Source organism: Neodiprion pinetum, chromosome 5, assembly GCF_021155775.2.
Source record: "Neodiprion pinetum isolate iyNeoPine1 chromosome 5, iyNeoPine1.2, whole genome shotgun sequence".
NCBI classification, from domain to species: domain Eukaryota; kingdom Metazoa; phylum Arthropoda; class Insecta; order Hymenoptera; family Diprionidae; genus Neodiprion; species Neodiprion pinetum.
Window position 1 is genome coordinate 31,453,801 of NC_060236.1, and position 13,713 is coordinate 31,467,513.

Consider the following 13,713-nt stretch of genomic DNA (forward strand, 5'->3'; position numbering starts at 1 on the left):
CAATCGATTTCTCCCGCAAAATTACGTCGGAATAGTACCAGAAAGAATTTATTCCAGCACTTTTCAAAATCGCGAAAATTTTCGGCAAAAATGCAAAGGATGTTAGCATGTTAGCCTTACTTTTTTTTCATTTTTGGAGCTGAATATTTTTGGTCTCAGATTCGATTTGTATGACCCTTTCCTGACTAATTGGACCCCCAGGAACTCAGAAAACGCAGCGAAAAGAGCGTGGAATCAACAGGAGAGAAATTACCACGGAAAAACCACCTGCTGGAAAATGTCGAAAAAACAGGTTCTCGTTTTTCGGCTCCAACTTTCGATGCGTTGATCGCAGCGCATTGGGACTGCGCCTAATCGATTTCTCTCGCAAAATTACGTCGGAATAGTGCATGACAGAATTTATTCCAGTACTTTTCAAAATCACGAAAATTTTCGCCAAAAATACAAAGGGGTTAGCCTTACTTTTTTTTCATTTTTGGAGCCGAATATTTTTTGTCTCAGATTAGATTTGTTTGACCCTTTCCTGACTAATTGGACCCCCGGGAACTCAGAAAACGCAGCGAAAAGAGCGTGGAATCGACAGGAGAGAAATTACGAAGGAAAAAGCACCTGCTGAATTATGTCGAAAACACAGGTTCTCGTTTTTCGGCTCTAACTTTCGATGCGTTGATCGCAGCGCATTGGGACTGCACCCAACAGATTTTTCTCGCAAAATTGCGTCTGAATAGTGCATGAAAGAATTTATTCTAGCACTTTTCAAAATCACGAAAATTATCGCCAAAAATGCAAAGGGGTTAGCCTTACTTTTTTTTCATTTTTGGAGCCGAATATTTTTGGTCTCAGATTCGATTTGTATGACCCTTTCCTGACTAATTGGACCCCCAGGAACTCAGAAAACGCAGCGGAAAGAGCGTGGAATCAACAGGAGAGAAATTACCACGGAAAAACCACCTGCTGGAAAATGTCGAAAAAACAGGTTCTCGTTTTTCGGCTCCAACTTTCGATGCGTTGATCGCAGCGCATTGGGACTGCGCCTCATCGATTTCTCTCGCAAAATTACGTCGGAATAGTGCATGACAGAATTTATTCCAGTACTTTTCAAAATCACGAAAATTTTCGCCAAAAATGCAAAGGGGTTAGCCTTACTTTTTTTTCATTTTTGGAGCCGAATATTTTTGGTCTCAGATTCGATTTGTTTGACCCTTTCCTGACTAATTGGACCCCCGGGAACTCAGAAAACGCAGCGAAAAGAGCGTGAAATCAACAGGAGAGAAATTACGAAGGAAAAAGCACCCGCTGAAAAATGTCGAAAACACAGGTTCTCGTTTTTAGGCTGTAACTTTTGATCCGTTGGTCGCAGCGTATTGGGACTGCACCCAATCGATTTCTCCCGCAAAATTACGTCGGAATAGTACCAGAAAGAATTTATTCCAGCACTTTTCAAAATCGCGAAAATTTTCGGCAAAAATGCAAAGGGGTTAGCCTTACTTTTTTTTCATTTTTGGAGCCGAATATTTTTTGTCTCAGATTAGATTTGTTTGACCCTTTCCTGACTAATTGGACCCCCGGGAACTCAGAAAACGCAGCGAAAAGAGCGTGGAATCGACAGGAGAGAAATTACGATGGAAAAACCACCTGCTGAATTATGTCGAAAACACAGGTTCTCGTTTTTCGGCTCTAACTTTCGATGCGTTGATCGCAGCGCACTGGGACTGCGCCCAACAGATTTTTCTCGCAAAATTGCGTCTGAATAGTGCATGAAAGAATTTATTCTAGCACTTTTCAAAATTGCGAAAATTATCGCCAAAAATGCAAAGGGGTTAGCCTTACTTTTTTTTCATTTTTGGAGCCGAATATTTTTGGTCTCAGATTCGATTTGTATGACCCTTTCCTGACTAATTGGACCCCCAGGAACTCAGAAAACGCAGCGAAAAGAGCGTGGAATCAACAGGAGAGAAATTACCACGGAAAAACCACCTGCTGGAAAATGTCGAAAAAACAGGTTCTCGTTTTTCGGCTCCAACTTTCGATGCGTTGATCGCAGCGCATTGGGACTGCGCCTAATCGATTTCTCTCGCAAAATTGCGTCTGAATAGTGCATGAAAGAATTTATTCTAGCACTTTTCAAAATCGCGAAAATTATCGCCAAAAATGCAAAGGGGTTAGCCTTACTTTTTTTTCATTTTTGGAGCCGAATATTTTTGGTCTCAGATTCGATTTGTATGACCCTTTCCTGACTAATTGGACCCCAGGAACTCAGAAAACGCAGCGAAAAGAGCGTGGAATCAACAGGAGAGAAATTACGAAGGAAAAAGCACCCGCTGAAAAATGTCGAAAACACAGGTTCTCGTTTTTAGGCTGTAACTTTTGATCCGTTGGTCGCAGCGTATTGGGACTGCAGCCAATCGTTTTCTCCCGCAAAATTACGTCGGAATAGTACCAGAAAGAATTTATTCCAGCACTTTTCAAAATCGCGAAAATTTTCGGCAAAAATGCAAAGGGGTTAGCCTTACTTTTTTTTCATTTTTGGAGCCGAATATTTTTTGTCTCAGATTAGATTTGTTTGACCCTTTCCTGACTAATTGGACCCCCGGGAACTTAGAAAACGCAGCGAAAAGAGCGTGGAATCAACAGGAGAGAAATTACGAAGGAAAAAGCACCCGCTGAAAAATGTCGAAAACACAGGTTCTCGTTTTTCGGCTCTAACTTTCGATACGTTGATCGCAGCGCATTGGGACTGCGCCCAACAGATTTTTCTCGCAAAATTGCGTCTGAATAGTGCATGAAAGAATTTATTCTAGCACTTTTCAAAATCTCGAAAATTATCGCCAAAAATGCAAAGGGGTTAGCCTTACTTTTTTTTCATTTTTGGAGCCGAATATTTTTGGTCTCAGATTCGATTTGTATGACCCTTTCCTGACTAATTGGACCCCAGGAACTCAGAAAACGCAGCGAAAAGAGCGTGGAATCAACAGGAGAGAAATTACGAAGGAACAAGCACCTACTGAAAAATGTCGAAAACACAGGTTCTCGTTTTTAGGCTGTAACTTTTGATCCGTTGGTCGCAGCGTATTGGGACTGCACCCAATCGATTTCTCCCGCAAAATTACGTCGGAATAGTACCAGAAAGAATTTATTCCAGCACTTTTCAAAATCGCGAAAATTTTCGGCAAAAATGCAAAGGATGTTAGCATGTTAGCCTTACTTTTTTTTCATTTTTGGAGCTGAATATTTTTGGTCTCAGATTCGATTTGTTTGACCCTTTCCTGACTAATTGGACCCCCAGGAACTCAGAAAACGCAGCGAAAAGAGCGTGGAATCAACAGGAGAGAAATTACCACGGAAAAACCACCTGCTGAAATATGTCGAAAACACAGGTTCTCGTTCTTCGGCTCCAACTTTCGATGCGTTGATCGCAGCGCATTGGGACTGCGCCCAACAGATTTCTCTCGCAAAATTGCGTCTGAATAGTGCATGAAAGAATTTATTCTAGCACTTTTCAAAATCGCGAAAATTTTCGCCGAAAATGCAAAGGGTTAGCCTTACTTTTTTTTCCCATTTGGAGCCCAATATTTTTGGTCTCAGATTCGATTGGTATGACTCATTTCTAACCAATTGAACTCCCAGGAACTCAGAAAACGCAGGAAAAAGTGCGCCAATTAATTAGAATTACGTGAATACAGCTTATTGAATGATCCATTTCAGTTGTTTCCTAAACTTTGAACTTGTGAGAGTAATCTGAACGACCCTCAAACATACGACAATAAACCGTTAAGGTTTAGAGCATGTTGGTCTATCAAACCATTTGAACCATACACATTTCCAGCCTCTGAAAATTCCATTGCAAACATCGCCTCCAAGTTACGTCACACTTCGTGATTCTATTTTTCTGGACGCTGAAGACTGATTATACCATAGAGATATTATAAACACAGATCAGTAGGCCTCTAGGCCTAGTTCTAAGCTTGACATGGGCTCAACGTGCGGCGCCTCTCGCGGTTAAATATATTCTACTGACCTTAGCTGATGCCCTGATAGCGCACTCGAAGCACTCGCAAGTGTGGACGCGCGGTTAACGAATGTTGTTCTCCGAGTCAGCAGAAGTATGGTTCAGTATGGTTGCGTTAGGTATAGTTAACTGTTATAAAAATCAAATAAATTCATTCAAATACTTACCGTTCACCGGCAGTGAAAAGTGATCCAGAATTACCTCTATTGAAATACAATTTTTTAACTCTACAGGTCTTTCATTGCTTCTTGACGAACGTTGCGTGGTTATGTAGTTGAATACGTACAATACGTGCTTCGAAAACATTTCCCAAACAGCCTCTTAAACTACAACCTTACTTCGTTATTTGCAATTCTGATACTCGCCATGGCATTATTGGCTAAAAACATTTCATGCATTGTGGAAACCGCGTTTCTGCGAAGCGCTCTTGGGCTAACCTCCACGAAAATTCTCAAGCCAAGAAGAATTTTACTACACTCAACAAAACTGAATTACGCTAAGGAAGCCCTTTCGCAAAAACCAGAGTAAGCAGTTTCATTCGATCCAACATTCTTTCCTGTCTATACGACTCATTCGATATACATTCTTTAATTTCTTTCAGAATAAAGGTAACATTCATCAGGGCGAGTGGAGAAAGAATTGAAGCCAAAGGAAAGGAGGGAGATAGTCTTTTAGACGTAATAGTTAACAATGACATCGATTTGGATGGTTTTGGTATGATAAATTCTATCAGTTTCAAATAGTAAAGCTAATCGACACAATTAAAAGATAAAAAATCACAAAATGAAACTACTAAAGAGTGTCAATTGATTTGAATTAGGTGCCTGCGAAGGTACGCTTACGTGCAGCACCTGCCATTTGATATTTTCTAAGGAGGTCTACGATTCCCTGCCTTCGAAACCGACCGATGAGGAATTGGACATGCTTGATTTGGCCTTTGATCTGACAGATACGTATGTAGCATTTTATTCTTAGAAAGTTGAGTCGTTATCTCCGCTGATGTATTGAAATTGTAATATTGAATGAATGCAGCCTTGTGCAGCATAGACATTGGCAATATGTTTGGAGTAAAGAATTTCATGCATTTGTCACTTATAATTTCGGAATGCTTATAAAAAGGTCCATATATGTATAATAGACATTCGGAATTGAACGAAAAACTTTGATTGATCATCGCTGACCAATAATACACCAGGAGTTGAGTGTATTGTTTGATCTTGTATTTTAATCTATTCTTTTTTGTTCGCTTTTATTCACAGTTCTCGACTAGGATGCCAAATTACGTTGAGCAAAGAACTAGACGGCCTAGAAGTACGGGTACCAGCTACCATAAATGACGCAAGGTCATAACAACAATTACCATTTGTGAAGTAACCAAAGTAGGATACACCTGCAGTTCTGTTGCAGGTGTACAACTCCAAGGGCAGTGCCCATTTATAGATGAATTTTGTATAATAGATCATGAGACAACATGATTAGATAACTTAGAATCAAGAAAACGTATAAATGATAACTTGTATAAAAATAGTAGTTGTGGGATTATTAACGATACAAATAATACTAATCATCATGATGTATAATAGATACAGAGTCGGGTATACGGAAATAATTGTAAAATTATTTTATCCTAGATAGACAATTTGTTATTTATGTAATATATATTATCAGTCGATGACTAATTATCGTATGCATTGTTAAAATCTTGGTGTTTGAGTATCGTAACTTGATTTCCACTCCTTGGTCCTTGAATATCCGACTGGCTTAGACACGAAATTAGAGTTAATTAGTCTCTATATCCTAAAGTGATAGTTACAGTATAATAGTATAATTAAATGATACCGTTCTTTAAGTATTGTTGAACCGAATTATGAATTACTAGTTTTCTGTTTAATTACGAATCATGTAGTGTTCCAACAAAGATAATTTTGAGGGTACTGCCAGGCAGCGCATTATCCACGCAAACAAAAGTCAACTGTTGATCATTATACTTGGGCTAGATGCATCGAAAAATATATTTTTCCAACACATGCTAGAAAAGTTAAATTTTCATTGCTTCTGGAGCGTGCATAAAACGTGGTAAGTGTGGTAAAACGGCGCTGGTACATTCGCTTAGCCGAAATTCTCAATTTTACACACTAGTGGTTTCTTGCCACCTGTACATACCCCAATAACGTAATTTTACGCACCGCCGGTGACGTCATTGGGTTAAGTTCAACCTGAAGTTTGTGGGATTACGTCAGGTTTCATGAAACCCTTGGCTCTCAACCAGTTAATTTCCTTTGATCTACTTCTTTTGATCTACTTCCTTCAACCCATTATATCACATTAGTTTGCCTCTCGAATCAAACTTTCCTTTCGGAAGAAATAGCGTGTGTCACACGTGCTGATGGGCGATATCTGACTCGTGTGTTTATAGCACTTGCCTTGGCTCATACTGTAAACTTCACACTCTTTGGAAATCTCACGCTTTCCGCACTCGTATTACAATATATTATTTCCACATTGCACTTATTCGAATTAAGTAATGAAGAATCTCTAAAAAATTTGTCAGACGTACAATAGAAAATATCGTCAATATCTAGCAGAAATATTTTATCCTGGGATGTTCTCGTAAGATGCCACATATGGTATCCACAAAAACAGGGTTAAGGGGCTTGTTCGCGATATGACGATCGCCGGAAATGAGACGTAACGTTGGTTCCTTCGAAAATCGCATCCATTCGTAAACTCCATCAGACCTTCATCCGTTATTCAATGCATCACTGTATACGAGCCACGGGGTAATGATTGATGGTCGAAATGTGACGTTCGATTTTCAACCCCCTGAAACCCAAACCGAAAAATCGCGATAATCAATCCTAGAATATAAGTTATTTGTTATCTTACGTATAAGATGTAGGACCGAAGATATTAAATAGCAGACATTTTGCTAAAAATTAATAGTTACCATCCAGCGATCGGTGATTTTCAAACCTTGAAATTGGTCTATAATTTTTTCTAATTATTCGTTCGCGATAAAGGATGAAAAAAAACCAATAATTCTTCCGGATATTAATCCTAAGTTTATAGTAAATACGTGTATACAAACCGATTCCGCTTGCTAAGGTGAGAACTAATTAAGCCAATGATCGATGGCGTAGAAATATTCTCATTTCAACTCTAGAATTCCCCCTATAGCTGGTTACCAAAAATTTTTCGCCGGAGCAATCAGACCGCAACATCCCAACTCAATCAATTAATTACTCCGTTATCTCGATTGGTACGTTTCAGGATCAAATTAAACTTTCTGTCGGTGGGATGCTGTAGTTTCTCACAAGTCAATGCTCATTCATCTTTCCACGCGCAGTGCCTTCAGGCCTGGGTATACTCGGGCGGGGCGGTTTGGCGTTTGCGCCTGAAAGCCACAGTGCTGTATTTCGATGGGGTTCTTCGTGGGGCTTATTCCGAAATTTGGATCAGATTTCATGGCGTTAATTGACGGGTGAACACAAACCGCTTAAATTACCAACGATACCAAGATGAGGCAGAACGAAATCTTCCACGAGTTCACATATTTCCCCGATGTCGCTAACCTGATTTTAATTCGATGCATAGTGTCGTTTGTCAAAAATATGGGCTATTACAAATAGTAATCGCGCAACATGTTACGTCTAAATTTGAATAGCCAACTGTTGAATATACTGCAAAGACAATTCGAGCTTGAAAATTCGGCTCTACGGTGATTAAGTTATTGTTTTCAATATTCTGGGGGATCGTTCGATGCTCGCATTCAATTGTGATTTTTATGTATAAGTCCTTTGTTGATGTGTATAAATCATGCGATTCAAACTACAAGCTTCTGATACATTCTGATTCAACCAATACCACCCCCTTCGCCTCGAGTTCTGATGCGTTAAAATTTTCCGGCCCTGAGAACCCTGAGGGTTCCGGGGGTGAGTGGACGGATTCCACACCCACATCTCGTCTCTCTCACACAGTGTGCTTCTCCTCGGAGATGAGGAGTAGCCGAAATTTCGGGTGGCTGTGCGTCTTGGAGTCGGAGCTGCTCTGCAAATTTCCGTGTAAATTATTCACTGGCCGTAGTTTAACTTGATTAAAATCCCGGATTGTATAAAACTCAATTACCGTTATTAATGTATATTTAATTAAAACGTTAGCTTATATTTATTGCGACGATTCGCAAGCCGTTTGAAATCCGTAATAATGTAATCATTTCATTTTATTGCAAAAATTGAGTGACAACACATAATAATTATTTATACATACGAATAATACTTCTGGGATTTGATTGACACATGATAATTGCACTTTACGCATCAAATCCTTGTCACGAGGTTTGAGGACGATTTTGTGCTCCGAAAAAATTGTTATTCAAAGTGCAGTATTTTGGTATTTTTTTTTTTTTTTTTGTTTTTGAATTACCATACCTCGATCGTCGACAAACATAAATCTGGAATGACTAGAATACAATATCATCAGCATATGACAAATCCATACAAAAATATTGTAGCTCGTATGCATGATGAAAGATTCGTTAAAAAATTTGTGGAAGACAGATGTTTCGAGAATGACAAGATTAAGTGTATGATTAACGCAAACGGCATGAATAATAAATGTTTCAAGAACATATCCAATCCAAAGGTAAACGCATGAGTTAATCGAGTTAAAGATAAATAATTATCAACAACTGTTTGTTACTCAAGAGCCTCTCGCTTTTCACCAAAATTTTCTTCATATATTATCATATAATATCTACTGGATTTTGGAAACTATAGATAATTAACCGTATATTAATTTTTTCAGCTTGCAGCAAGTCGCATTTAAACTGCGTTCAGATATGCAATGCGGGAAATCGACGATACGTTGAGTAGAAACAGAAGAGAAATATAGGAGTGTATCATCTTAAGGAGTGAGACAGCAATTCGTATTTGATTTTCACATAGAAGATTGAAGCACGCGAAGGTGCCGGTAATAAAACGATCGTAAAATTGTAGCTCATGACGGCAAGACATAACGATGGTGCTACAACGATTGTCCTTGTATTTGTCCTATTACTCAACGTCATGCTACAGATCGGTGAGGAAAATATTAATTTCGTATAAAGTCTATTACAGTGAACATAAAGTCTTCCGTCCAACCTAACTTCTATTCCTCACTGATCTCCGCAGAGTGTTTAGCCGGCATCGAGACGGATAGCGTAGGAAAAACTGGGCAAGAATCTGCCGGAAAATCACCGGCATTTGTCGAAAACGATTTGTTACCCCCCATGAGTTTTGGGACTAATAACTCTACAGTAATAGTCGCACAGACTGGATCAAATGCTCTCGTACCATGCATCGTGAAAAATATCGGCGACAGTATGCATGTAAGTTCATCTAATAACGCAGCTAATTTAAAAATTATTTACTGTCACATTAAACAGATTTGAAAAACTGTGATCGCAGCGTCCGTATTATCACAAGTTCGATAGATCGTGACAGATTTTATATGATAACCTGATCGGACAGGTATCGTGGATAAGAAGAAGAGGCGTCCAGCAATTGTTAACCGTCGGTTTAACGACGTATGCGAGCGATGAGCGTTTCCAGGCGATACATTTTCAACACAGCGAAGATTGGACGCTTCAAATAAAATACGTCCAGCAACGTGACGCAGGAATTTACGAATGTCAAGTGTCTACACACCCTCCGTCCAGCATATTTCTATTGCTACAGGTGGTCGGTGGGTGAAAATTCTGATAGTTCTTCTCTCAGAGCATACACTACTGGAGGGAGCAACTCATATATCGTATCGACATCGCGAAAAATGCAGCTGAATTGATGAAAAAGGGAAAGAGAGAGAGATATATACATATATGTATATATTTTGGGTTTGCTCCGTCTCTCTCACTCTACATCTGATTGGCTGAGAGAAAACGTATCGGCCAATCAGGTGCAGAGCGAGAGAAACAAATTATAAGCAACATACACCTCTCTCTCTCACTCCTCCGCTACACATTCTAAACACGCGAAGCTACCTCCAGTAGTATGTGCTCAGAAGTTGTTCTTATTTTATGCGAAACAGAAATGATAGAAAATTGTAAAATAATTTTATAACATGAATTTTACAGATGCACACACGGAAATAGACGGGCCGATGGAAAAATTCGTCAGACCCGATAGCACGCTGTTGTTGCACTGTGTTGTTAAAAAATCGACCGAAATACCGTCATTTTTTTTTTGGTACCATAATTCTCGTATGGTGAACTACGATACCGATCGAGGATATAACGTTAGCACAGATTTATCCGGAAAAGAAAGTTGGCTAGAAGTTTCCAGAGCGACGTCACGTCATTCCGGAAATTATACATGCGTCGCGAGTAACGCGAAATCGACGCGTGTTCTAATACATATATTCAACGGGGATAATCCAGCGGCAATGCAGCATAGTGCAGCCGCATCTTCTACCATAAATTTATATCCTCTATATCTTGTTATTACGGTTGTCCTTAATAACTTTATCGCTGCGGTTTTATCGCGGCGCGTACATACGTCCAATGAAAATATCAAAATTAAATACTTTCGATGAGAAAACTAATAAAGTATGAACTCCCAGCACGAGTCGTCGTTATAAATTCTGAAATATTTATGATATAAAGTTGAAGTTCGCTTAAAGTGGATAAAATCATAAACTTGAGATATTCCATTTTGAAACCGATAACATGTACAACGGTGTCGTGAAAGTTTTGAAGAACTATTACGATTAATCAAAATGAAATTACATCTCATTGTTTAACGAACAACTATACATATATATCGGGAATTCCATGCGGGCTCGACCAACGTCTGACCGTCAGCATTGCTGATTTTGTTTAAAAAAATTTCTGCTATTGTCTCAACTCGGAAACAGTACTCTGAATTTTTTCAGATTTATTGGTCAACTGAGAAATTGTTGGAACAGTCTGAAAATTCGCGATAAATTCTCAAAATTTCCATTTTTCACTTTACAACATTGAAGTCAATAAAAAAAAAATTGGAGCTGCCAAAAAATAGGCAAACATCGCTCCATAATAGAACCTGTCTAGGAAGTGAAAAATAGAAGTTTTAAGAATTTTTCGAGAACTTTCATGATGTTTTAGTTGATCAATAAAATTAAAAGCATTGAAAAAAACCGGCCCGTCATAGGCCCGATCTTGAAATGTTTGGAAAAGGAAATAGAGTTTTTGACAATTTTTAGAAAGTTAAAAAAAAAATCCTCCTCAAAATCACTCTTAATAGTGATGTATAATTAACCAGCTGAATAAAAAACCTGAAAAAAATGAAGGTACTATTTCAGAGTCGGGACAATTGCACAAAAATTTGTGAACGAAACCAAAAATCGTGAGGGTCAGACTTTAGTTGAGTTCGCATGGGATTCCCCATACATATTCTGTCGGCGTAATGTTATGGAAACTTCAAAGAAAAAAAAAAATGTATCATACGTTCATTGAATGAAAAACTACGATTCATCCGGGAGTTCAAAGACATATAATTTTTAATTGAAGCTGCTCACGTATACGTATATAACTAAGTGCTGTATATGATATGAAAAATATTTTTTTTATTTCTGAAAAGCACATAGATAAATGTATCGATTTAAGCCAATAGGTTGGGTGAAAGTAATGTTGAATGGCCGTGTAACGCTTTTGGGTGTAACCGAGTAGAACTGAAGGAACATTTTCTTATTTGAATGTCTGCAAATATCCTGCCAATAATTTGGTTTGTCCAATGGACGCAACGATATTTCCAAACATGTGGGGTAACAGAAGTGAGTTAACAAACTGCGGAGGTCGTTAAATGAGTAGAGTAAATTTGTCCACGAGTGAAAAAAAAAAAATACCTGTGAATACCACTTAACTAACGATACTGTACATCAGTTTTTCATTTAAATCCAAATGTTTTTAAGATTCCGTCCTGTGCAGGGATTATTATTATTATTAATATTATCGTCGTCATTATTCGACCGGAAAACTAACTATGGCCTGTAATTATTACGATCAACTATGTAGTTGTACAATAATATTTATGTTATTTTCAACTAAAGAACATGTGTATTGTTGAAAGAAAAAATTATAATTAAATTATGTTATGCCAAATCATTGTGCAACTACATAGTTATTAAACAAAAGAGTACAATTTCTTGTCCACTAGAAAAATTGATATTTACCGTTTAACTTTGTATAATAATTTTCTGACATAGATCTACACAGTCTTACTTATTATTGGCCGATTGTATCAGATCAAACCAAATCATCGCAGCCTCGTGTCAGAGAATTAAAGATGAAAAAAAAATCGGTTATTCTTAATTAATACAGGGGTACGAGTGGAACGGAATTGTTTTCTCCAAAACGAACGATCTATGAATGTTTCCAAATTTTCTTCCAACGTATGATATGTGTATGTATGTATCTAGCGTAATATGCAACAGCAGATTGCACTTTTGCATAGATATAAATACATAGGTCAAGAAGTATGAGGCTGATATATAAGTTATGCTCGTACTACGCGTTGGTTGGATATTTTAAATTCATTAATTTTCCTTAACCGCGTTCCCTCGCAAACAGAAGGTTGTGAAATTTTACGATTCTCGTTCACTCTTCACGCAATTATTTTTCCAGGTGAGACCAAAATATATCGTATAGGTATGAATGTTACAAGGAGAACTTCAATTTTCCGTACACAACATATTATTCTTTTATTAGTTAATTTAACTGACTAATTGCTGTAAAGTTGTTCATAATATAATATACCTACACATAAACTGTCGTCCTGACTGAATAAAGAAATAAAATTGTTTTCCCGTTGCTCTGAATTAATATTGTACAATACATGTTTCACAGATTTGCGGACACCAAACTCCGCGGTTTAATTGCCGTCGAAACAGAATGCACGCATGCAATGTATCAAGTTTGCCTCATGCAATGTGAAAAGAATGAAAATAAGAATTTTTATCTTTCGAGTTATTCAGAGTTTCTTTCAATTAGAAAAGTAATTCTATTAAATACTCGCAAGTATTTTCGTCGACAAATAAGGCGCTACGCGTACAGATTTACTTAAAATTTTCTGTACAAACTGTCGCACCACTGTGGAAACCACTGCGGCCAAATAAATATAATTCAAATAGAAACAAATACGGATCTTTGGGTTCGGTTGAACATTAAAAAGAATCAAAGGTAAACGTAATTTTTCTTCACGATATGTCGTCGAAGAAAAAATATACACTATTCACAGATAACAATGTAAACCACGAATTCTTATAGGAGAAGGTAGAAATTAATTCTATGAATAAGTACTTGCCGTTTTTTTTTTTTTTTTTTTTTAATAGGTCCAACAAGGGTTTATTCTACACTTATCATATTAAACGTTTCGCCTCTATCGCACCTCGCATGCTCTCTTGCATGTTGATAATATGTATATTTTTTCTTTATTTATTACAATTTATATTCAAGATTTTTTTATTCAGTAGGAGTAGAAGAATTCATTTCCTACCATATCTATAACACGTGCCTTGCTCGATAGCTTACGCTTCGTACGTCATATAATATATATTATATATTCATATTTATAGGTATTATATTTATATTTTATTTATATATACATACAGGATTTTCAATTCGAATGATACGACGTCGTACTGAAAACGAGTTTCTGAATATGTATCTTCTTCAATCGAGTTGACAGTAGTAT

At 37.6% G+C, this 13,713-nt stretch overlaps 2 protein-coding genes across 3 annotated transcripts; both read left to right on the forward strand.

Moving 5' to 3' along the window:
- The first annotated feature begins 3,966 nt into the window (after nucleotides 1-3,966).
- Nucleotides 3,967-5,713, forward strand: Fdx2 (Ferredoxin 2). Of its 2 annotated transcripts, none has more exons than XM_046626839.2 (5): nucleotides 3,967-4,103; nucleotides 4,243-4,533; nucleotides 4,611-4,723; nucleotides 4,830-4,962; nucleotides 5,269-5,713. In XM_046626839.2, the coding sequence occupies exons 2-5, from the start codon at nucleotides 4,376-4,378 to the stop codon at nucleotides 5,357-5,359; spliced, it is 495 nt and encodes a 164-aa protein (XP_046482795.1). In that variant the 5' UTR covers nucleotides 3,967-4,103; nucleotides 4,243-4,375; the 3' UTR covers nucleotides 5,360-5,713. The 2 variants fall into 2 exon arrangements, with proteins under 2 accessions (XP_046482795.1, XP_046482794.1); XM_046626838.2 differs by having other exon boundaries at nucleotides 4,008-4,128.
- Nucleotides 5,714-7,994: 2,281 nt separating this feature from the next.
- On the forward strand, nucleotides 7,995-12,840 carry LOC124219325 (limbic system-associated membrane protein). The gene is made up of 6 exons (XM_046626710.2): nucleotides 7,995-8,650; nucleotides 8,813-8,918; nucleotides 9,004-9,085; nucleotides 9,178-9,374; nucleotides 9,517-9,730; nucleotides 10,119-12,840. The coding sequence occupies exons 3-6, from the start codon at nucleotides 9,007-9,009 to the stop codon at nucleotides 10,574-10,576; spliced, it is 948 nt and encodes a 315-aa protein (XP_046482666.1). The 5' UTR covers nucleotides 7,995-8,650; nucleotides 8,813-8,918; nucleotides 9,004-9,006; the 3' UTR covers nucleotides 10,577-12,840.
- Nucleotides 12,841-13,713: the final 873 nt, after the last annotated feature.

Excerpts from the sequence above, each read along its gene's own strand:
- Fdx2 (XM_046626839.2), top strand. The coding sequence starts at position 4,376 with ATGGCATTATTGGCTAAAAACATTTCATGCATTGTGGAAACCGCGTTT. Across the intron at positions 4,534-4,610 it reads GCCCTTTCGCAAAAACCAGA|AATAAAGGTAACATTCATCA; the intron begins GTAAGCAGTTTC and ends AATTTCTTTCAG. Across the intron at positions 4,963-5,268 it reads GCCTTTGATCTGACAGATAC|TTCTCGACTAGGATGCCAAA; the intron begins GTATGTAGCATT and ends TTTTATTCACAG.
- LOC124219325 (XM_046626710.2), top strand. The coding sequence starts at position 9,007 with ATGACGGCAAGACATAACGATGGTGCTACAACGATTGTCCTTGTATTT. Across the intron at positions 9,086-9,177 it reads CAACGTCATGCTACAGATCG|AGTGTTTAGCCGGCATCGAG; the intron begins GTGAGGAAAATA and ends TGATCTCCGCAG. Across the intron at positions 9,375-9,516 it reads ATATCGGCGACAGTATGCAT|GTATCGTGGATAAGAAGAAG; the intron begins GTAAGTTCATCT and ends CTGATCGGACAG.